The 23,432-nt window shown below is 40.9% G+C and overlaps 1 protein-coding gene across 3 annotated transcripts in view; it reads right to left on the bottom strand.

The window, feature by feature from the left end:
• Positions 1-23,432, bottom strand: part of EFNA5 (ephrin A5) — a 281,772-nt gene that overhangs the window by 46,103 nt on the left and 212,237 nt on the right. For all 3 annotated transcript variants that reach the window (XM_017673379.3, XM_017673380.3, XM_037011958.2), the window contains one exon: positions 1,246-1,538. In XM_017673379.3, the coding sequence (XP_017528868.1) occupies positions 1,246-1,538 (293 nt within the window). The remainder of the gene's footprint in view (positions 1-1,245; positions 1,539-23,432) is intronic.

Below are 23,432 nucleotides of genomic sequence, written 5' to 3'. Positions count from 1 at the left end.
CTGGGTGCAACTGCCTGGGTCTCTCTGCTCGGTGTGCAGCTGCGCCTCTGGAGCCTTCCGAGCGGGTGAAATCCACCTCCCCTGTGTACCCTGCATTTACTTATCTTCACTCAGCAGTGGTGTATTTACACGTTGGTTGCCTGTTTAACATCTGCTCCCCACTACACAGTCACTCCTCGAAGACAGGGAGCATCCTTCCATTCTGATCTCCCAACAGTTCTGAGCCATGATGAGTAGTTCAATAAATGTACTTTTGAACAAATAAATGTTTAACTTCTCCAGCTGACAGTGAAAACACTTGGGAAAGGCCAGATAGTTTCAATATTTGATACTGGCTAGAAGAGAATCCAGACACACAGCAAGCTGCCCTGACAAGCATGACTTGGCACCCTGCTCACGTGTGGTGTGGGCCCCAGACCAGCAGCACCTGGGGGCTCCGTGACTGCAGCATCTTGGGCCCCACCACAGATCCCCGAGTCAGATCTGCATCATAACAAGCTGCCTAGGTGACGTACACACAAGTTTGAGAGGCATTTACCTAGAGTATGCGACCAGCATGATGCCTGAAGAAATGATGTGTACATAAGGGCCACAGCAAGGTGCTTGAAACAGAGGACAGCTGAAAAAGGGTTAGAGCTCCTTCAGGACAGACGCACTTAATGGGCACAGGTGGAAAACTCATGTACACCAGTTCCCTTGGAGCCCATTCTAGATACTTCTTCACGCTCTTTCCTGTTTAAAGACACAGCTGCTCTTAATAATTGTTTTTCTCCTTGGTGCAAAGAGAGTATTTATCGTCAGCATGCTGACATTTGCAGGAGATTTGGCTTTCCCCACCAAAAATGTGGGTGATTGAAAGGATATTGCTGACACCTGAATAACAAATCCAATGATTCCAAGTGATGTGAATTTAATTATTTCCTTTAATTTTTTTTTCAGGAATCTCTTTTTCTTTTCCCAGCTTTGGAGAAGCCCTTGCAATTTACATTGAAAAGAAATACAAGTCAGCAGTGGTTCACTGAACAGGCTGACGTGCAATTTCATAGGGGAAGAGATGCTGTGTCTTTAATCTAATTTGTGCTCTCAATTCCCAGGTAATGTATCTAGGGACCATGATGTATATATTCACAAGGGGACGTCTGTAATGCAGAGTCCAGCTCTCTACAATGCTCTGAAACACAGATAAAAACATCACTCTGGGCTCTTGCAGCTGCCCTGCAACACAATAAATCACTATGTACTCACAGATGTAGAAATATTCCCGGCCTGGCCTGAATTCAAATCCTAGAGAGAAGGGTGTGAAGAGCTGGAATTTTTCAGAGAACTTCAGTGGTCCATTTGGAGAGTGAGGCCGGTTACATTCCCATCTCTTGAATCCTTTGGAAGTATGGTCGCAGGCACTGTAGCCATCAAAGTTCACCATGTAGAGGACATAACGTTCAGTCTTATCTTCTGGGACAGAGTCCTCATAGTGAGGGCAGAAAACATCCAGGTAGTCATTGATGCACACGTCAATGTGGTAGTCGCCCTTCTGGAATCTGTTGGAAGAAGAAAAAGATGAGATTATTCATCGAGGAAAGACTTTCTGCTTGGAATCAGAGGCTGAACCCTTTAATAATGCTGGGACTGAAAAATGTATTATAATAAGTTTTCTTGCAGGCCATTATGATTAGGAGCATGGTTTAAAATGTTACTGTTTCAAATCTAAGCAAGAGTTTTATAGAGGAACTCTATTATGTTTGCTTCAAAACTCTACAAATGGAATTCCTCACCCTCAAGTATGAAAGATACTGATTTGCTGCCTTCCTTTCTTAAAATCACATATATTGAAGTAAGTTTTCGATTTCTAAAATAGCATTTCATTTAATGAATGTTTTTGAGTAAATGAATAAGTATTTTAAAGATTAATGACTGAGTTGTTTTTGTTATAATTGAGACCATTCTCAGTTTCCTATGCAAATGTGGAGAATTAGAGTCATAAAATTGAGAGAATTAAAATCGTAAAATTTAAAAGTTGGAAAGAAAATTCCTAGAACATCACTTCCACATCAGGGGAAAATAAAAACCTACGGCACAGATCATGAAGCAGAGAGACTCAGCCAGACCTGGGACAGTGGCTTTGGGTCTTGGTTTGGTGTTTCCCTTAGTAAAGCTGCTCATAATATAAACTCATTTTAGCCAATCTCTTTTTTTGATGCCTTCCCCTTTGATATTAAAGATACTGAAACTAGCTAAATTGAATTTCTTTTAATTTTATACATGTTCTAGATAGACCTGGACTAATGAGTAGTATAAATAACAAGCCAGATGAAAACAGCAAAAAGCAGGGCTACTTCATTCTGAAATAGTTAAAATGCTTGTGCACACACCACTGCGCTCACCAGTCAGCTTCAATACTTATCTTAACAAAAGTTTTGTTTATTTGTTTTAACTTATATGCTTTCCCCATCCAGTGAACAGAATTTTCAGGACCCTGTGATTTGTGAAACAGGAATTGTTATAGATACAACTTTGTAAAACTGGGTTGGAAAAGCCCACAAAACCCCGTTTTCAGCTAGCCAGGAAATTCTCCGAGCCCTTAGGTTTATCATAAAACCGTGTTACTGCTGAAATAAAACACCCACTTCTTTGTAATTTCTATCCAGTGACCCTACTTCTGCTGCTTAAAAAAGAACAAATCTACTTCCATCTTCCACCAGGTAGTCCCTAAACATGTGAGATGTCAGCTATGTCTCCTCCATACCCTCCTTTCTCCAGACTTGAAAATCCTGATTCCTTTGGTTATTTCTGTTCCCAGCTCCCCATTCTCGTTTCCTGCCCCTCCTCAGGTCCTCCAGTTTCCCTGAGTTCCCATGAGCACACAAAACCCAAATGTAACAAGGACCTCCGACAGGCTGTTGGGACCAATGTCCAGCCCAGCAGAGTCACTACCACCCTCACTCTGGATGCTAAATTACACAAAGTCGAGGTTCCTCTCTGAAATACAATATGGTAGAAGTGGAAGTGCCACTCATTTTGAGTGAGTAGATGTTGACTGAAGGACTGGATCTGCTGGCTGAATGGAGAGTAATAAACTATCCCAAACCTGTGTCCTCATATGTAAATAATAATGAGAATCTGCTTTGCTAACATCTCATGGCTGCTTCAAGCCTGAGATGGGGAAATGTATGAAAGCACCAAGTGAAAGTAAAGCATTGTTATTATTGTCAGGATATATTAAAGCATGTTAAAATGGGTAACAAAATTTTAAGCAACAGCAGTAAGAGCATACAAAAATAAAAATAATCTGAATGTGTCTTTTTAAAAAATCCCAAAAGAAAGGAAGTCATATAAAAATCCTACATTCTGTCCTTAAATATCAAACGAGTCAGAGACTCCACTTGGTCAATGCTTTTGAAAAGCGGCATGATTTATACAAGGGGAATAAGGAAAGGTGATCTGATCACTTTTCAATTAAAGGATCTCAAAATACATAACCATTTTTTAATAACAAAAAACCCTCCAAAGTGTTTATTTCCTTGTATTTGCAATGATCACAGAACCAGGTTTACTTTTTCTTCATTATTGGCAGACAATGATTTGTCAAGATGCAAGGAAAGTCTGTGTTGCTTTTAAAAGATTTCTGAACATCCAGGTGACATCCCTGCCTAAGTACAAAGACAAGACACTGCCGTGTTCAGAGGAGAGGGCGCTGGGCACCGGGGTGCGAGCCAGCAGCACCCAGAGCTGCCTGACATCTCGGGGATGCTGCCTGACAGCTCGGGATGCCTTCATCACTATATTATTATTATTATAGGTTTTAAAGACATTCAAGGCAGGGTAGGTTTTCCTTTCCCTAAGGGTCACCCATTTTAGCTTCTACTAGCACCTGACATTGCTTAAAAGTGAAAAATGAAAAATGCCACTGTCTGGACCCATTCTATTAGTGATTTCTATATTCTACAAATTGTCAGATAGTTTTCTTTTTGTATTTTGAATTTAGCTTCCCTTTTCCAAGTTTTATCCCTGTTAGTATGACCACAATTTAAATAAAACAGACCATGAGATTGAAGGCCCGTTTTACATTGGGTTGGCTGGTTACTCCTTTCCGGTGACATTTTACTTTGTGTGGGGTGCTAAGTGAGTCACAGTGGAGCCTATTTTAAACATGTGATCACCCCAGCAATTCGTTTTTCTACCCTTCTATGCATATGACAAAGAAAAGAGAATGATTCTCCATAAAATCAACTTACACTTGTTTCAGATCTTTAATTTGTATAAATTCCTTCACTAATATAAATTTAAAAAAAAATGGACAATATAACTATAAAATCAGTAAACTGGAGCTCATAAAAGGCATCTGTATAATGTACTGAAGTATAACTCCAAAAAAATTTTCAAGTTAGGCATTCTAATACTGTCCCAGGCCATGTTCTCTGGCTGCCAAGTGGCACGGAATCTTCCTCTCTAGCTTTACTGTGAAGAAGCATGTATGTCTGACTAATTGAGTGCTTTGTGTATTACATTTGTTACCCAATCTGATGTCCATCAAAAATCCCACAGAGTAGACACTATTCGTACACCCATTTAAAGATGAGGAAATTGACATTAAGATGTCAAGCAGTGTGTCCAAAGATACACACCTGGTAAAAGGTGGCAGAATTCAAACCCAAGCAGTCTGACCTCAGAATTGAAGCTCTGCCGTCTCCACTCATGGCAAGATTAAATTGCTAGAGTCAAGTTCAAAGGTCTACTTTGTATTCCCCCAGAGGGATGATTCTCATTCTTAACAGGGTTTCAGTTCTCTTTCACTCACTGATGCACAAAACATTCGCTGCATCCAGGATCTGTTATGTAACAGAATGGCTTGACACACGTTGTGTGAAATCCTTACTGGGTAGTTACAATTAGCTTTATTTTACCAATGAGGACATGATGTTCAGGGAAGTTGTTATCCTCTTAGTTCAGTTTTTTCACAGGAAATAAGCAGCAGAGTTAGGATTTCAGTCCATCTTATACAGTTCTGAAGCTTATTCTCTTTCCTCCAAACCACAATGGCTCCAAAGCTTCACCAATTATAGAGCCTTCTTAAGAGTTTTGATGCCATTGGGGCACCTTGTATTCATATTGATCTTCTAGGAAAGCCTGCAAGGTGTCCCAGTCCTGTTCTCCCTCCACTAGGTTGATTCCAAACTCCCAAACTTAAGATGTGTCAACACTGAAAATATGCATCAGATGGCAGGGTGAGCTTCTGACTCATGTATATCACTCCAGTCTTTCCCAGAATAAAATGCTATTAGGCTCAGTAGCCACTGATGACACAAAGGAATCCTTTTTTTTTCATTACCATTAGCAAACAGCTTTATGAATTTTAGCTCATATTTAAAGAGCAAATTCAAATCTAGGAAGAATGATCGCACATGCTAATATCCACAAATATCATGGGTAGCACAGCCATGTAACACATTTGCAAATTTCTTAGAAATTTTCTTGTAAATGTGTCCTTTTTTACTCCTTATCCTAAATTCTATCCACTGCATCTGTGGTGGTGTCCCTCTTTGAAATTACTGTATATTATAAACAAAGAATTTTTGGCTGCACACCAACAAGCCAGCAATAATTACAGTACAATCTCTACTAAATTATCACAGTGGTTTACAATGAAAAAGCATGCATAGTTACTACGCATGGAGAAGTGACTGCATTTGAGTAGTATGATTACTGCTCCGCATGCGTTCTCACAATACAAAAGTCTCAAGTGCCTGGAGATACCTTGTATACATTGGAATATGGCCCTTGTTCTCCATTGGGCTGCAAGGCTACTCAGGCCAATGCTACATGTAACATATAATAGCACATATATATTTTGTTATGACAACACATTGTTTACATTCATCAAAACTTGGCAGTAGGTGGGTAGAGAACCATATATATTTTAAAGGATCATTTTAGTTCATTAAGAAGAATAAAATTCAGTGTGACAACTAGTGCTCTGTACTCAACACAATTACCAAAAAATGAATTATGCACTTTATGACCATTCTTAATGACGCAGGGGCTGCCTGGAGAACTGGACAAAGAGCACATTTTAAGGCTACTGATAGCAAAAGTGACAACTAAAGTTAGGATCTGAGCTACTAAGTCCATACACAGATGTGTGAGTTTGTTATAGTTCATCTTCAGTGTGTACCTGATGACGTACCATAGTTCTCATTATAAATTTAAAGCTATTATTAATATCTCTCTCCTTATTTAACCTTTTGGAGAAAGTGATTCATGACTTGAGTCCCAGAAGTCAAATGCAATAAAGACAACTGAGGTGAGATTAAAGGTCCACAAAAGACATTTTTGTCTTCATTTAGTTATCAATGGTGTGCCCTTCAACTTGCTACTGAGGAAGGGACAAAAACATTGTTTCATGACCATTAACTTGAACCATAAGGACTTTGTTCCTCCTAACTAATAATTCATTTTCGAACTTGGGTTCCTGACAGAAGAGACATGTAGTACTTGAGTCCTCTAGTCCTTCGCCCACTTCCAGGGGAAGTACCCAACTTCCTCTGGCCCTGATGTGCTTCCTCTTTGCTATAGCAAGTAGACATCACCAAGCTTTCTTTCTCAATGGATGGATTTTCATATCAATGACCTTACTTCCTCCCCTCCCACCCTATGCTCCTGTGCTGTGGGTCCTGACAGCTGGGAGGCCAGGGCCAGAGGACACCCATAGTGCTCTGGCTCGGAGGCTGCGGAGAACCAGCATCACAATCACGCTTCTTAAAGTTCATCTTGTGCCACTTTCCCCTGCAGTGCCCCCCTCTAATTTCACCCTCATCTGCTAAAGCAAAATGCATTTCATTTTAGTAGCTGGAAAAGGAAGGGTCTGGTGCATATTTAAAATGTTCTAAATTGGCCTTCAGCATATGTTGCTCGCAAGGCAGAGAGCCTGCTTCCAGGGAAATCTGTACTGAGGTATTTCATCAAGCAGCTCCTGAGTGAAGTTTCTTCACTCCATAAATATAGAAACAGCATTACTGAAAGGAGACAAAGTGGTTATTAGAGGTTAAGAAGCTGTGAGACACTTTTATCCCCTTTCCTGTAATGTTTTAAAGGATTCAATAATGAAAATGTTATTTCTCATAACTGGATGGTTATTATTACATTTTAAATGTATCTTATTCTGTCAAAGAGGTAATTGTTTTAATATTCCTATTTGACCAGAACTACAGTGTCACTTCTTTAATTACAAGGCAACTTAATATATTGCATTCTGTAATTGAAATGTAAAAGAAGGATATGATTTATGATCAAAGATTAAGCAAATTTATCAGCTTACAGTTCTTCCCAAATTTTAAACTAAATCTGGACTGATCATATCTTGGCAGCACTGTCTTTCAACTCTATTATTGATTTAAAGGCTAATTTCAGAATAAGATGTCTCTTTTTAAGCAGAAGATTTTCTCATTTGTCCTGAAAGGTCTAATGGGCCCTCAACATGCTTGGGATTTGGTTTATAAACATGTTTTGTGAGGTGATGAGCAGTGGGGCAGGTCTCTGTTGCATATCACATCTCTTTTTGTCTCCTTCTGTGATTCCTCTCAGCACAGAATGCAAACCTTCTGGCTTTCATATCCTAAATCTGAAGATGTTCTCTTTTTTCCATTTTGTTACTGCAGAGGTTAGAGCATGAAATACAAACAACAAATCAAACTTGGGGTAGATAAATGACAGCATTGCTGGTGGCTGCAGAAAGATTTGTTTTGCTAATTTTTAATGTTTCCTCTCCAGCCAAGAGCTCCAACTTATCTATTATCTTTCAAATTATTGGTAATTGACCTTCATTTCCAGCTCTGAGGTAGTCATAGACAGCTTCACCATTACCAGGCCAGTTGTTAAGGCTGAATGAGGTATGATGACTGAGACCCATGACTTCAGGCAGTCCAGTCCAGCTCTTCCAGGCTGTGGAACATACCAGTAGCAACTAAAATTCTCACAGCAGTGAAGGTTTACAAGTTCAAAAACAAAAAAAACCTACTAAGGACAGATTTCAGAGATGCTTCCCACTTGCTCCTTTGCAGCTGCAGGGCTGGACGCTACAACACACACTGCCATCCAGTAAAGCACAAGATACTGACAAGACACATACAGCTCAGAGCTGGTGCTCTGGGTATCACAGTGAGAACTCCAATACAGTCCTTACGCATGCATGTTTTGGTAATTATAAATTCTGTAGCATAAGAGCTTTGCCTTGAGTTCAGTAACTGCTGGTGATGGAATAAGACATAATTTATTTGACCAGAAAATTAGAATTCATTAGTGGCTTAGTATACAAACCTGTCATTTCTTTTTACTGTGTGTGTATGTGTGTGTGTGTGCGTGTGCACATACATGTGCTTTAAAAGCACGTGGTTTAAAAATCCCACAATTAGTACTAATTACTCCTATCAAATAGATGAACACAAATCTCAAATAGCTTCCATTTGTTGTTTTTTAGTACAAGTCACATCAGACTGAATGGCTCTTTAAAACTGGTGTCTCCCAGAAGGATACCTATTTCCATTACAGGGCCCACAAAATGTTCTCTCCTCCAGGATTTTAACTCATTTGGAGTTTGTTTTATTAGCATGACTGAGGAGCTCCCAAGGAAACAAAGCAGTAAATTGGCAGAGTTACAAGACTTCCTTTCAGGAAGGGATGGGGAGCTTCGGGTGACAGTCTAATTGCTTCTAAGCCCCAAAGAGTCCTTGGGCCTGGAGTGAGAATGTGTCAGCGTCAACAGGCTAAGTCAGCCAAAGGGCCAAGCAGGCGGAGCTCTCCAGACCCAGAACATCACAGACCACTTCATAGAGTCTTCAAATGGGGATTAAAATAAAATAAGGAGTTATCCTCTGGCAATCAGTGTATGTCCTCACCCAGGTCACTTCCACAGAGCAGAAAAGGCCCTGCAGGTCAGGAGCTTCCTGATGAAGCTGCCTTTCACGCCCCAAGATATCCAGAGCATATGTCGAGTCAAGCACACAGAACAGAGCACCTGCCACATTCACACATCCAAGAGCAGATGCAGGAAATCACTGAACAGGTTATCCAGCCACTGTCCTAGGAGAACAGGATTAAACAAACTGATTCTGTTCAGGGGATACGGGAGTCAATCAAACAAATAAGCCACCTGCCAACCTGCTTATATCCATGCAGCTCTTTTGCATCCTATGGGGATGGAGTTACCCAGGAGAATTTCAGGCTATTCCTAGTTTTAAAAATAACCTAAGAGCTATAAAACATGTCCTTTTTATTAACCAACTCAAATAATGATTTAATGGTTAAGTACTGGTGTGCAGTGAAATAAATATTTGTATTATGGCTTGATGAATATTTATTGGAATCATTGCCATCTATGTCTGAAATTTGGCCCTAACTTTTCAAAAATTGGGGCAGGGTATCCAAACCTACATGGCATGGAATTAATCTCCAGTAATTTATTAAAGAAAAACAATGCACTGGAAGAAAGGAAGTAAGTATTTTGTGGCTTTCTTTTATGTTTGATTCTTACAGAACAAGGAGAAGCATATATTTGGTAATGCCAGGGCACAATATTAATAATAGTGCTTTATACAGAGCTTTAGGAGGTAAAGCAGACATTATGCAAATTGGCATGTGAGAAGTACTTTCATTTGATTGGGTAGAACCCTGTGAGCAGTTGGATACACATCTGGGAGGAAGAATGAGGGTGAGGTGGGAGAGGAGAAATCTGGAGTTATTAGAAATGAACTTGGTGGGCAGAGTCATTAAAAGTACTGGAGTCATTCCAGGTTAAGTGCATAGATTTAGAAGAAAACTAGAACTGCAATGGAAGAAAATCACTGTAATTACAATATTTTTGTATAGACCTCCTTTTGTAATACAGGGAGGCTCTTAAAGATGGTGCTGGTGTTTAGCCATCTGTGGATCCCCCACACTTAGCACAGTGTCTGCACATAGCAGTGACTTGACTGGTGTCCAAAGGGGTGTCGTAGCTGGAGGATGGTAGATGCAATGCTTACAACCAGGAAAACTGCATAAAGTGCCGAAGAATCTCCTGTGCTCCGGGTCCCAGCATCAAATTTGAGGAGCTAAATAATATTATAAACAAAGATCAAGATCAGGAAACAAAGTAACAGCTGACTGCAAAAAGGAAAATGATAATCAGGACTGCGGTTCAAGCAACGCCAGAAAATTATGCCTCGCCGAGTAGACAACTCAAGCACCTAAGGCAGAATGAAAGTTTTTCTCTTGTCATTAAGTCCTCTATTCAATTACCATTTATCGGGGTAATTAAACACTGGAAAGTGATGCCAGGCTAATTGTTAGATTATGATAATTACATGTCTTTGCTATGCTACAGCTGATCAAAATAAGATGTGGTCCCGTGCACTCAGCTAAAGCGGCTCTGTAATCGTTAGACTTTCGTACAGCGCTAGGCCATTTATTACTAATTCATTACAAATCAGGCAGAGAAGCTTATTATTTGTAATGCTTCTTCCCCCCCTCCCCCCACAGTCTCCTGGAACAAGACTCCCAAAAGGTTAAGCACAAACTGCTGCCTCTCATTGGCCCATTTCTATCCCAATTACACAGCTGAGCAGCAGTAGGTGCTTCCATTTGAGAGGGTTCATCAGACAGCTTCACAAAACCCTGCAAACGCCTATCACATTGGCAGGAACATCCAAGGCTCCCTGTTCAGCCTCTGCCAACCACTGTTCTGCTCTGAGCTGTGTCCCAGCAACCACGAGTTGGCAGTCCAGAGGCTCTTCAGGTTCTGAGGCTCCCTTCTGTTCAGGTCAGGCCTAGATCAGGCTGGGATGTGCCCAGGGCTTGCTCCCATTAGCAGGCTTCATGGGGAGCACGGACTGTGCCCCTCCTATGAGGATATCCAGTCTCTTCCTCAAGCCAGGGTCAGGAGAGGAAAGCAACTTTCTCAGGAACTGACCAGAATCACCCCAAAGCTACCCAATAGTGCCTCAAATCATTGCAGAGGAAGACCAGAACCAATCCGCTGTCCCTGGGCATTTCGGGGTATTACAAATCTCTCCTTCCATCCCTCTACTAGCCGCTCCCTGGCGCCCCTGGGAGATGAGAAGGCACACAGTTACTTGAGATTCTTCATTTGGCTTTATCCTGGATTTCGCAAGCTTTCCCCTGCAACCTTCATCAGAGTATGTTCACATGGGCCATTGCTAGAGGGAGGAAGCACAGAGTATCGGGCTGAAAGTTTAGTAACTGCTACAAAGTTCATGTCATGGTTTGGTTTCTGTTTTAGGATTGTTTCCTGCTATTATTTGGGCAGTGTCTGGACTAAGCATTTGTGTCCCTCCCACCAAAATCCATATGTTGAAACCCCAACTCCTAAGGGGACTGTATTTGAAGAGAAGGCCTTTATGGAGGTAATTAAGATTAAATGAGGTTATAAAAAGGGTGGGGCCTTGATCCAACAGGATCTGCATCCTAAGAAGAGACACCAGAGAGTGCCCCCGGACCCCTCTGCCCTCATGTGTCTCTGCAAGCCAGTAAGGACGCTCTTATCAGAAACTGACCCTGCCAGACCTTGTACCCTCCAGAAGTGTGAGAACATAAATTCCCATTGTTTAGGCCAACAAGTCTATGGTATTTTGTTATGGCCACTTGAGCAGACTAATAGAGGATTAAGTTTAAAACTTAATTCATGGTAGAGTCGGAGGGGGTGGTATTGAAAGACATCACTGCCAGGGACTTCAGAGATACAAAGAACCTATGAAATGATGGCCAGGAGGGAGGGAAGAGAGAGGGAGGAGAGACCAGTTAAACCCCAGGCACCCCCACAATGCCTGCCACCCGAGACCCTCAATGTCCATTCACTGCTCTGAGCAAATGGCTGGTCTGAGGGGAGAAGGCACATTATTTTCCTAAGTAAGGATAGTTTCACCTTGGAAATTAACTCATGGCACCAGGAAAATGACTGTATTATCACCCAGCAACTGTGTTATCTCGCCATTTCAGCAAGGCTTTCACCCAAAGATAGAATGAAGGGTGCTACAGAAAAGTCACACACTCCATTTTACCCTTCCCTGACCCTGGAAATTAAAACAGAATATACCAACACCTTTCAAGAATCCTATTAAGTGCATTCTTGGGACAAAACAAACCACGAGGTACCTTTGTGAACACCAGAATCCATAAAACTGTCATTTTATGCACACAATTACTGGTGGCCTGTGGCTTCAGACTGGGATGCTGGGGAACAAAGGTACTTCGGTTCATCACACAGAAATGATTTTGCACTACTTAGTAGTATTATTTCCTCCCCACACTCATTAAAAAGATAGTCATTCATACAGCTGGATCCTCTATTTACTTTTACAGCCTGGACCACAGAAAGATATATGCAAGAATAATGCAATCATAACAAATAAGAAACTAATTGCTCTATCCCAAGGAAACATAAGGGAGAAAGAAATAAACAATTCACCATTTATTTCTCGGAAATAAATCTAAGCACTTTAGGGGATTCTCATGTGCTATAATCTCTCTAGCTACTTAAATGCCTGTCTATCTCAATGACAAGAATATATGGTTGTTGTTTTTCCCCCTCCCCCTTTCCATTTTAATAAGCTCCGCTTTCAAAATGTCTACCTTGGAAAAGAGCTATAGTTCAAAGCAAACGCACATGGACTCCTCTTGAACTTTCATAGCTGTGGGCCCTGCTACAAGCTCTCAATGAGCCACCTGTGGGGACTGTGAGGTTTCAGGGGGACGGTTAATGACAAGACACTGAGATGGTGAACTAAGAGGGTGATAACAGCCACTCCATGCTGGGTGACAACTCAGCACCCTGGGCCTTGAGAGAACAGGGTCACAACTGGCTTTCCTCGGCACTCAGCACTACAATCCCAGGCCCCAACATTTCTTTGACATGCACATTAACATTTTATTGCTGCTCAAACTGTTCCCAAGTCAAACAGGAGTGTGATCTACTGTGGAGGTACAAACTCGGCATTGATGAGGTGAGTCAAAAACAATAAAGGCATGTACGAAACCTGTGGGAGCTGTTAAATGAGCCTGGGACTTTGTGTAGAAACTGTAGTAGTGTTGAGGGTCAGCAGGATTATATCTCACTAATGAATTTATTTACAAAATTGGACAATTTCATTTATTAATACTTTAATTCAACATATGGGTACCTACTCTGTGTATGCCAAACACTGAAGTAAAATCATAATCCACTTTGTATTCTAAAAGAACTTAGATTTTTTTTTTTCCATCCCATACAAAGTATACCTTTCAACTCTATCTCTAGGAAATGAAGGAGCAGGCCAACAAATTCACTTCAGTACACTCCCAACAGCCAAGACGCACCTAAGGATGTTTCAGTGAATCCAGTCATAAACTGAAAAGCCGTCTTGGAAAAAAAAAGTGTTGGTTACTAGAGGAAGTAATCTCTGCCTGCACTGGCCAAGTGGGCAGCTTAGACACACAGCCTACAAGGCTAACAGCGTATCTCCACCCAGGGTGCTGTGAAGCCCGCCGGGAGGCAGGCACTGATGCACAAGGAAGGAGGGTAGAGCGGAGCCCCAGCGACGCCTTGTCCCCTGGCTTGGGCCACGGTGAGGTTGAGCTGGAGTTGTGTTTATTATGCGACCCGGACATGAGCTGAAGCTTGCACACTCCTCGACAGGGTTTTGAGGCCTAAGAAGCTGCAAACTATTCCCATCCACTAAAGGAAGCGAACTGAAAGTTAGGAAGTATAGGAAATGCTTTTGTTTTTTGTTTTTAGTTTAAATATGAATTTCTATAGAGGTGAACAAATACACTTACATATGCATAGTAGCACTTCCTGATGGAGTATTAAATTTAGTTTTGTTTATTTTTTAAATCAGGGTGGTGGCTTCAAGGTACAGCTAATATCTCTGAAGATGTCAGAGATGTTTGGAAGTATACGGAAAATATATGAAATAGCGCTATTCTCTGTTAGACAATGAGGACATTTAAAAATTTATATCACACGAGAGGAAATCGTGTTAGCTCTAATGACTGGAAAAATTTATAGGGCGACTCAAAAATTAGACACATCACTCCTGTTTTTCTTAATGGGAAGTTGCAACCCAGCATCTCCAAGCACTCACTGAGTTAAAAATGCTATTCTCAGCATTATATTTGCAGCTAAATATTTATGTATGCTATTGAATCTATGAACTCCTCTCACATAAAACTTTCTATAATTGGTTTTGATTCAACACCAACCACAACCAAGTTACTAGAGCCAAGAGTCACAAAACCCTAACTCGCCGTGCCTTAAAAGCCCAAGGCTACTTGCCTTTTACGTCCTGGACGCTGCTCATGCTCACCAGTCTTAACCTACAGCAAGTATGGATTCCTTAATACACACAGCATACACGACACAGGCCTGTAAAGACGCAGCTTCTAGTTTTCTCTTGCCACACAACTCTGGGTAATAATTTTCTGACATCCCTACTTTCACCAAGACCGTGAAGATACAATAGTAGAAGGAACTTTGAAGCACAATCTCATCCAGCGGCCTCCTTTTAGGACTGTTAATTTTAGTCTCTTTTTGAAAAATCTCAAGGGAGGAATCTGAGTTTTAAATAGGAGCTCTTCCCAGGACCTGCAGACATCATTCAAAATTCAATGCATGAAGAAACTCTCTACTCAGGGACATCCAGCTTCCCAGTGTTGTTCTGGGCATTTCCCTCACTCCTGCCCTGTAAGAAGATTTGAGAGAAAAATAGAGGAAATAAATTGCTCCAGTTTTCCTAGGAAAGTCGAGCTGATTGTATTATTGACTGCCTACTGCATTAGCAATCTCCAAGTGAATTACAAACTGTTTCCCTGCATTATATTGCTACTGTTCAATACCATTTTCATTGCCCTAATGAAACAAAGCTATATAATATAGCCATAAAGTACTGATTACAGTTAACCTAATGGAAGAGAGCCAAGGAAAGACCTATTTTTAAAATATGCAAAGAGTAAGATAAGGAATGCTAACACCCAGTGGACTTTTTTTTTTTTTTTAACTCTTTTGGCTTTCTGGATTGAGATCAAAACAACTTTAACAAATGAATTCTTCTCCCTTCTCCAACAATACAGATGGTATTACCCCTAAGACAGAATTTCTAGATTTCTCAAAGAGCAAAAGTTCTCCAGGTGCTCAAAAAAAGTGAGTATTTTATACATATCTTAAAAAGTACCTACTTCAAACCGGAGTATTCCCTAACATCGCGAAAGAGGATATATCCAAATTTTCCCTGAGGTGCAGGTTTCTCCCTGTATATGAGTGAGCTCTTTGGAAAAGTGCCATTGGGAACCCCCCTACAGTATTTCTGATTGGCCCATATTAAGTCGACCAGCAACACAGATGATCAGGTGCTGGTCTGGACTGAAGGCTGCCCAAGTGCAGTGGCAAATCCATGGCTGAGATGCCTGCCTTTTAGCAAAGGCAGTGAGGTTGGTCCTTGACAGCACCTTCTGTGCCCCGCTCTTCCCATAGATAGAAGCAGTAAATAGTTGGAGAGAACAGGGAGAGTGGTAGAGACAATTCTTGGGTGTTGCTAATTATATCATGACTAGAAGCTGTAGGGCCAGACACTTGCCACCCTCTGACATCCATTCCAGAGCCACCACAGCCCTCCACCAAAATAGAGTAGCAATATGTAATTGGCATAATGGGGACCAGAGCACACTGCTGTCACTCGCCAAGAATTTTTTTGAGTTGAGGTAGTGACGGTTAACAAAATTCCTGTATGGTGCTGTAGTGGCAGATGACTTGTGATCCCCCCAAGTCCTAGATACCCAGACATTCTACCTCCTGAAAAATCCTTCCTGCCATTTGTTTAGTGGATACAGTACAAAGGTAGAGCATGCTAGAAATACCCAAATATCAGGATCAGACATTAGTTCCTCCAAGACAAACTCTGATCATGGAACAACCTTCCCCTGGAGATATTTGCGAGTATTTCCATTTCTATAAGCAACACTGACAGCAATGTCATCTATGTTCTACATATTGTATTTGATACATTGATCCTATCTCAGTGGTTCAGGACAGTTCACCTCAACACTCCATTTACTTGCATTTTCTAGTTTTTGCACCCCTGAAAAAAAGGTAAAAATAAATCAGAGTGGTATCTGTTAGACCTTTTTCAATAATCTGCGTTGCTTGAAAGACGGAAGAGCACATGTATTTATCTCTTCCTATCAAGAGTGCTAATTTATGCAAGTTCATTTGTCTTTTGCATCTATTGATTGGATTCTTGTCTCCATTAAAATCCTTGCCGACTTAACAATAATTCAAAACTGGACCAAATTTGTACAGATTTTTATATGCTCTTGCATCTACAGCCTATTTAAAAGTTTGCATAAGCTAGACAGTGTACGTAGAAATTATGGGTGACATGAAAAAGTATTTCACTTCATCAACATCAGAAAGAAAATCTCAGAGATTAGAATACTTAATGGTTGAACTTCTCTTCAATTTTAAATAGTCGTGTCTGAACGTTTGAAAAGAATCCTGTGCTTTAGGCACACTGAAATTAAAATAGAAGCACAATTTGAGATTACAGATTAAAAGAACAGTAAGCACAGCTGCTATTTGCAGGGCAGGAATGGCTCTCCTTTTCCAAATCCATTTGTGTAAGGCAGTCCAACTTAGAAGTAAAATACCCTCTACTCTGAAAACGAGCATAAGGACTAAGCCCCAGGAGAACAATTCTCAGACATAGTTTGCTATGTATTTGCTCCCAGTCTCAAATAAGGCTTTTATTTAGTGCTTCATTCTGGAGATAAATAAATAAATATATATGAGTATATCACCACACACTTTTCAACATTTATTAGTCTAAATGCTTTCTATTTATGGGTTCAAATAAACAAATCCAATTGTAGTCTCAGGACTAATGATAAAATAACTATTTAAATCTGAAGTGATCCAAAAGCTGCTGAGTGTAGGACAGAAGAGTCCAAGAGCTGCCATCTTGATCTGTTTTCTAAACCTCAAAGAGTAATTTTTTAATGTACTTTGTACAAGTGCCCTATTGAAGGGTTTGTAACTATTTCTCCTATCTTCAGTTTACTAATTTACCTATGTCCAAAAAGGAATAGGGGGAATGTGGAGGTCCAGCAAGAACCTGATGTCCTTCTTGTGCTGCCTTCTTGTGCAGCACAAGAATCCTCCAAGATGATGACTGGCACCACAAATTCAACAATGGAGAAATCACAGGATGTTGAGCCTGTGAACAGCGAGACCTCTCAGCTTATTGAGCATTCCAGAATTGCTCAGGCAGGGATGTTTGACAGGGACACAGGGACACCTGGCAGGTGTGGAGTTCACCAACCCAGACCTCTCTGAGGATGGTTGCAAATCGTACAAGATGTCCGGGAACACTAACAGGCATTCTCTGAACCACTCGGGAAGTGTCACTAATGAAAAGTGGAAATCAGAGTGGAAAGAAAATTTCATTTCCAATTCTCCTTGTGGCACCTGGCTTTTTCAGCACATATGGTTTGTAAAGTTTGCTAGCATCTGGTGGTTATCAAGGAAATCGGAGTTGACTGAAGATATTTTAACTTTATCTTCATTTTGCAGACTTTGCAGACATCCATCTGATGATTGAGGAGAAACAATTTCCTTATCAGGTATGGCAGGCAGCACAAGAAGGAGGTCAATACAATGGGACAGAGAGCCATCTGCCTAACTTCAAACCCAGGCTCTGCTCCTACTAACCGTAACAAGTTCCTTTGCCTCTCTCCACACCTCAGTTTCCTCATCTGTAACATTGGAATGACAGTAATGCCTCCCTCCTGGGACATGTGTTTGGATTAAATGAATAAATTAAATTAGTAAAGGAGGACTGCAGGAAAGTGCTTAGACAGTGCTTGATAAACATCACAGGTAAGAGGAATATGTATTATTTACACTATAGAAAAGGTATATTTTGACTGCTAAGGACAAAGAATTTACTACTTTCAAAAACTTCTTGAGAATCTCAAAGATCTTTAGACATAAAAATTTTAAAATTTACTGCAACATATCTTGAAAAGATAGAGGGTAATTATTACAAATTTTTGTTTATGAAGGAGAAGTGTTTTCTAAAAGAAACTTACAGAATGGTGAAGGTGAATATGTTGACTTTTTGGAGGGATTGCATACGCACACATCAAAGACAACTCAGTCACTTTTTAGAAATGGGTTGGATATATAAATACACAGATGGAAGGATAGGCAGTTGCCTATTTGGTGTGATTTCTGGAACACAAACCCACCTTTAACCAAAAAAGCCTGCCAGAAGTGAATTTCAGTTCTTAAATATGTGTAAAGGGTTATTTTGCCTGAGAGAGAAATCGTGCTTGCCAGAAAATGCATTAACATATTTTCATTTATCTGACTCATTAATACTTGTCACCTAGCAGAGTTAAGATCACTGACAGACTAAGGGACATGGTAGGTACATTTTGATGAGAAAGAGTTAAGTGGAACTGCAGGCTTGGGAGAACAGGCTGCAGGAAAGGAACACCAAACAGAATGACAATGGTGCAGGGTGAGATCCTAGAGAAATACTTGAGACTTCCCAATTCTGCTCAGGTCAGTGCTGCAGATTAAGTATCATCACATTGCATTAGAATAAATGACACTTCTCTACAAGAGGGTCTATTTTAACTTAAAGTCACACTTCATCTGAGCAATGTGGTATTAGACCCACCTTTCTTCCTTTAATTTAACTGACTTTTCACAGATTTATGTCCTTTCTTTTTTCATTAATTCATTCATTCACTGTAAGTATATTGACTGCTTCCTGTGGCTCAGGCATTGTACTTGAAGGTGGAGAAACAAGAATGAACTGAGACCTAGTCCTGGCCTTGAGGAACTGACCATCTAGTGGAGGACACGGTCACCCAAGTCACTGCAGTAAGATGTGATTAATGTTGTAAGAGATTTGTACCAAGTGCTGTGGAAAATAGGAAACAGCACCCGATTTGAAAGAGGTCAGGAAAACCTCACAGAGGAGCCAGGTCTTGGGAGATGGACAGAGGTATCCCAAGAGAAGAGCAGGGAGTGGGCTTCCTGGCAAGGGTGACAGGTATACACCCAGGCAACTTGAGAGTGAGGAGCCCGCGGAAAGCGTGAATGCGGCCACCAGCAGTGGTGACGACTTTGTCTTGAAAAAGGACTTGGGCAGGCAATGAAGAACTGGAGAAGAGCTTTCTTTAAGGAGGTTAAGGACTGACTGGACGTGTATTTTGAAGTGATGGTTCCCGTGGCCCCGGAGCAGACGGCCTGGTGGGGCGACAGCCTGATGGAGGAGGATCGCAAGGAGTCCACTGCACCAGCCCAGGCAAACCCACACGCAGGTGTCGCAGGCGTCCTCCGGGGACCCCTTCTGCCCACGCGCCTGACGGTGAACTACTCCCGCATCCACTCAGCTACTGCTGCTTCTAGAGGCCCATGTTATGCAAGATCCTTTGTGTTGCAGAAGCTACAAAATAAGTCAACACAAACTCTTCGCTTCAGCTTCTTATGGTTGCCTAGACATGAAGAGCTTGAAGTACGGCTTTTGTTGGATTAAAGAAAAGGACGTGAGCAAGACAAAAGTTGCACAGGAGAAACGCTGGAAGCGGGTAAAAAATACCCGTAACATCTGTTGATTATTTTTCCAGCACTTAAATGTGACCAATCACGTGTTAAAAGTTGATATGGAATGGCCGGAAGAACAATGGAAGTGGAGTTAAAAGACCTGGGTTTAAAGACTGTCTCTGCCTTAAACATGGTGTGACTTGGGAAAGTCACGTAATGTCTCCTCACATTTTAAAAGAATAAATGCAAAACCAAATGTCCTACAATGAGATTTCACTTTAGCACATGGATCATGCAGAACAGTTAATATATATTTTGGGATGGGCTTATTCCAGAAACAAAATTATAGGACTTGGAGAACAGTAAGGTCACACCCAGTTCCACTCCAGGACTTCCATTCATTAAGTTCATTTCAGCAGCGTAAGGAGCAGCTCCACGCAAACACTGAAAGCTGGCAGAGCATCTAGCACCCGGGGGCGCAAGAAGGTCATGATGGCTGAGTGTCTCGTGTGTGGTATGGAAGGTGAGAAGGGCAAAAGGAAGGCTCAGATCATGAAAAATACCCCGGTCTCCCCGCATGGACGGTGGTAGCACCAGAGACCATGCAGGCAGTGCCAACTGACAGAAACGTCCCCAGTGATGAGAGGCCACAAGAGCAGCTGCACTTCCAGTTTATCACATCATTCTTCCCACACCCCGCCACCTGCTCTCAGCCCTACCGAGGCTGAAGCAACACAACAGGAAACAGCAAGTCTAGGATGTGAAAATCAGTGAGGTCACCATTTGGAAATGTCACCCCAAGCATCATCCAAACTGTTTCACGGAGTCTCTCACATCCAGAGTCCTTGAGGAGCTCTCCGGGTTCCAACATCCCCGTTACAGGGATATAACTATATAACGTGCACTTAATCACAATTGTGTTACACCTGTTCCCTCCTACTAAAAACGATAGGAAAAAACCATCTGTATTACCCTCTCTGGACAGATAAAACTTCTTCTCTTCCAAACTCTTTCGGAAGGTAATTAGGTGCCTTAAGTGCAGGAGTAATTTAAAATTTTGTCTGTCTCCAAAACTGTTGACAATATGTTAAGCAGATGGAGGTCATTTCTTTTATTTCCCTAACTTTCCCTTCTGGCACTCCGATGAAGGATATGCTGACATGAATGTTTTGTTGTTATGCATGGTAGATAGTGCTGCAGGTCCCAAAGGTGAGGCAAATCATGTCCTTTCAAATGATCTGTTATTTTTGGCAGTAAATTTGCATTAACTATGACAGAAAGCCTTGAAGTATTTTATATGCCTCGACTTTGGCAGAGGAGGAAGGAGGGAGCTTCTAAGAGGGGGAATGGGCTGTGCCAAGAGAAAATGTTTTCAGTCATTCTGATTCGTTGAAACAAAATGGCTTTTTGAGCACCTTTGGACCCCCAAGGTTAGGTTTAGGATTCTAAAGGCTGAGATCTGGGCTTCTCTAGAAGACAGCATAATCTTCACTTCCTGAAAAACTGGTGCTATCAGCCTAATTGTGACTTGCTTTAAATCAAGTCATTGGCCTTGGATCGAGAATTGCCTTCTGCCACTCTCCCTCTCTTGTCTTCTCCCTCAACTAGTTGTGCTGACTAAATATATTTTCCTCCTGATGTCTTTAAGCCTGTTCAAATCTATAATTCATACATAACATCAGAACTTAATGCCTGTAAGTATGGCTCAATAACTCATTTTTTTTTTCTACTTTTTCTCCTTAAATTTCTCTTATAACTGATAAAAGCATGAGACACTGGGCAATTAGAGGGCCAAGGGTGAAAACCAGGGCACTGGGTGGACGTGGCTCATCTACAGAACCCTCTAACAACGTATTCATTGTTTCACATGAACTGGACTCTGTTTCGTAAGAGACGCAGGGGGTGTTTAGAATTCTAAAATTATATAGTATTGTTGAGGTCAACCAGAGACCACTCAAACAAATGAGGATATGGGAGTTTTGCTTGTATGTTGCAACACATAAGTAATATTTTTAAAAGTCACAATGCTTTATCACTCATCACATTTCTTAAGAAAACAAAGGTAATGATTCTGGAGGCTTTTCTTTCTCTCTAGACAACTGCAGGACACTGAGAGCTGCGTGGCCTTGGTGTGTGATCCCTTGGGGTTCACCTCTCAGCAAGTCAGAGCTTTCTTCACAATGCGTAGGACACACTATTTTGCTGCATAAAAGCTGTAGGTAACACCAAGGCAGAAAACCTGAAATACAGTATATTAGACTAATAAAAGTATATGACATCACTTCCCTCTTCTCTGGTATCCAGCAACACACCCCCGTTGATCTCTACAGGAATCTTAACATAGCCTCTCATACAGTAATACCTCTGTGCTCAAGCTTCAAAGACCCATTTACTTCACGTGTGTAATTTGTCCACTTACTCCTGCTGGGATAATACTCCCCGTTTAATTGCCCATAGAGCAACTGGATAAATCAGCTACATTGGTTCATATTAACTGTCTCTGCATATGTGTAAAGCAAAGAAAAAAAAATTGTTCAAGCCATGAACTACAAAACATGAGGATGAAAAGATTATTCCAGTGAACCACAGACAGACCCAGCAAATATTTTTTAAATATTTTGTGAAATGAAAAGAAAACAAAACCTTAAAAATATACTTGAGTTATCCACTATTTTACCATTTGGGAGGTGGAGGACAAATATTCTCAATATGTTTATATATGTATATTTATTTATATGTGAGAGGATGAATGAATATCTAAGAAAATGAAAGCATGAATGAATGAATAATTAAATGTATAGAGAAATTACATAAATTACCTAAGCCTGGACCCACTTGAGGATTGTTAGACACGACGCTGACATTTGCTTGTAGAAATTCAAGTCTATCTTCACTTAATGACCAGAATTATGATGAAACAAATCATCATCTTTTGTATTAAACTCCTAAAGAACTGCTTTTCTGATTGATCTTTCCTGTTAGAGTCATTAGCTAAATACAAGAATTATAGTGCGTATGCATAGGGCAACTCACTCATGAACACACACATGCACACATATGAAACACAAAATCAGTATTTCAGGAAAACACCTTCTCCAAGTAACTAAAAAAAGAATGCTTGTCTGTTTTTTCCTGTCTTTTTAAAAATTTATATGAATATTGTATCCTTTTATGAAAGGATAACAAGCCCCTCATTGTTTCAAATAAATCTCTATTCAATCCCTGGTATCATTCTAAAAACACTTCGAAATGATAGCATAACTTTTGAACTGGATGTTGAAATAAGTGATATATATTTGACTACAAAACCTTAGAACATACTTATATTCTAGACTGAGTTCTAAAACTGGCAGAATGTTCAACTAGAAAAATGTGAAGGCTGTTTAGACATTGTGGATAAAATCAGTGATCCTGTGGCCAGGATTCTCACCTGGCCATGGTTGGCTAGCTCACTGTACACGTGTGGGCAATGCACATAGATTGAGAGCGTGCAGATTATAAGGCAAGAATCCTGGAGGGGTGGAGTGTGGGAAGTTGGGGTTCCTATGGCCAGGATCCTCACTGAACTTAAACCACCTGATGATGTAACTGGGCTGTTGCTAGGCTACCGCTTCCACACCTTTAGGCAATAAGCTATTATTGCACTATATAGAGAGGTTGGCCCAGTGCTCTGGGCGGAGGTAGAGATGCTAGTGCTAGACCTACCGCCACCAGGAGAACAAGCCAGGTAATAAACCCTTTCATTGTCATTTCTTTGGTCACATTGAATCTATAGAGAACTTGCCAGAGGCTGAAACCCATTGGCAAAACAGATATGTTAGACATTAAGAGAGTTGATAAAAGCCATTGCTGAAAATCC

The sequence above is a fragment of the Manis javanica genome, chromosome 1, assembly GCF_040802235.1.
Source record: "Manis javanica isolate MJ-LG chromosome 1, MJ_LKY, whole genome shotgun sequence".
Taxonomy (NCBI): domain Eukaryota; kingdom Metazoa; phylum Chordata; class Mammalia; order Pholidota; family Manidae; genus Manis; species Manis javanica.
Note: the sequence above shows the minus strand (reverse complement) of the source record. Positions and strands in the feature narration are given on the sequence as shown.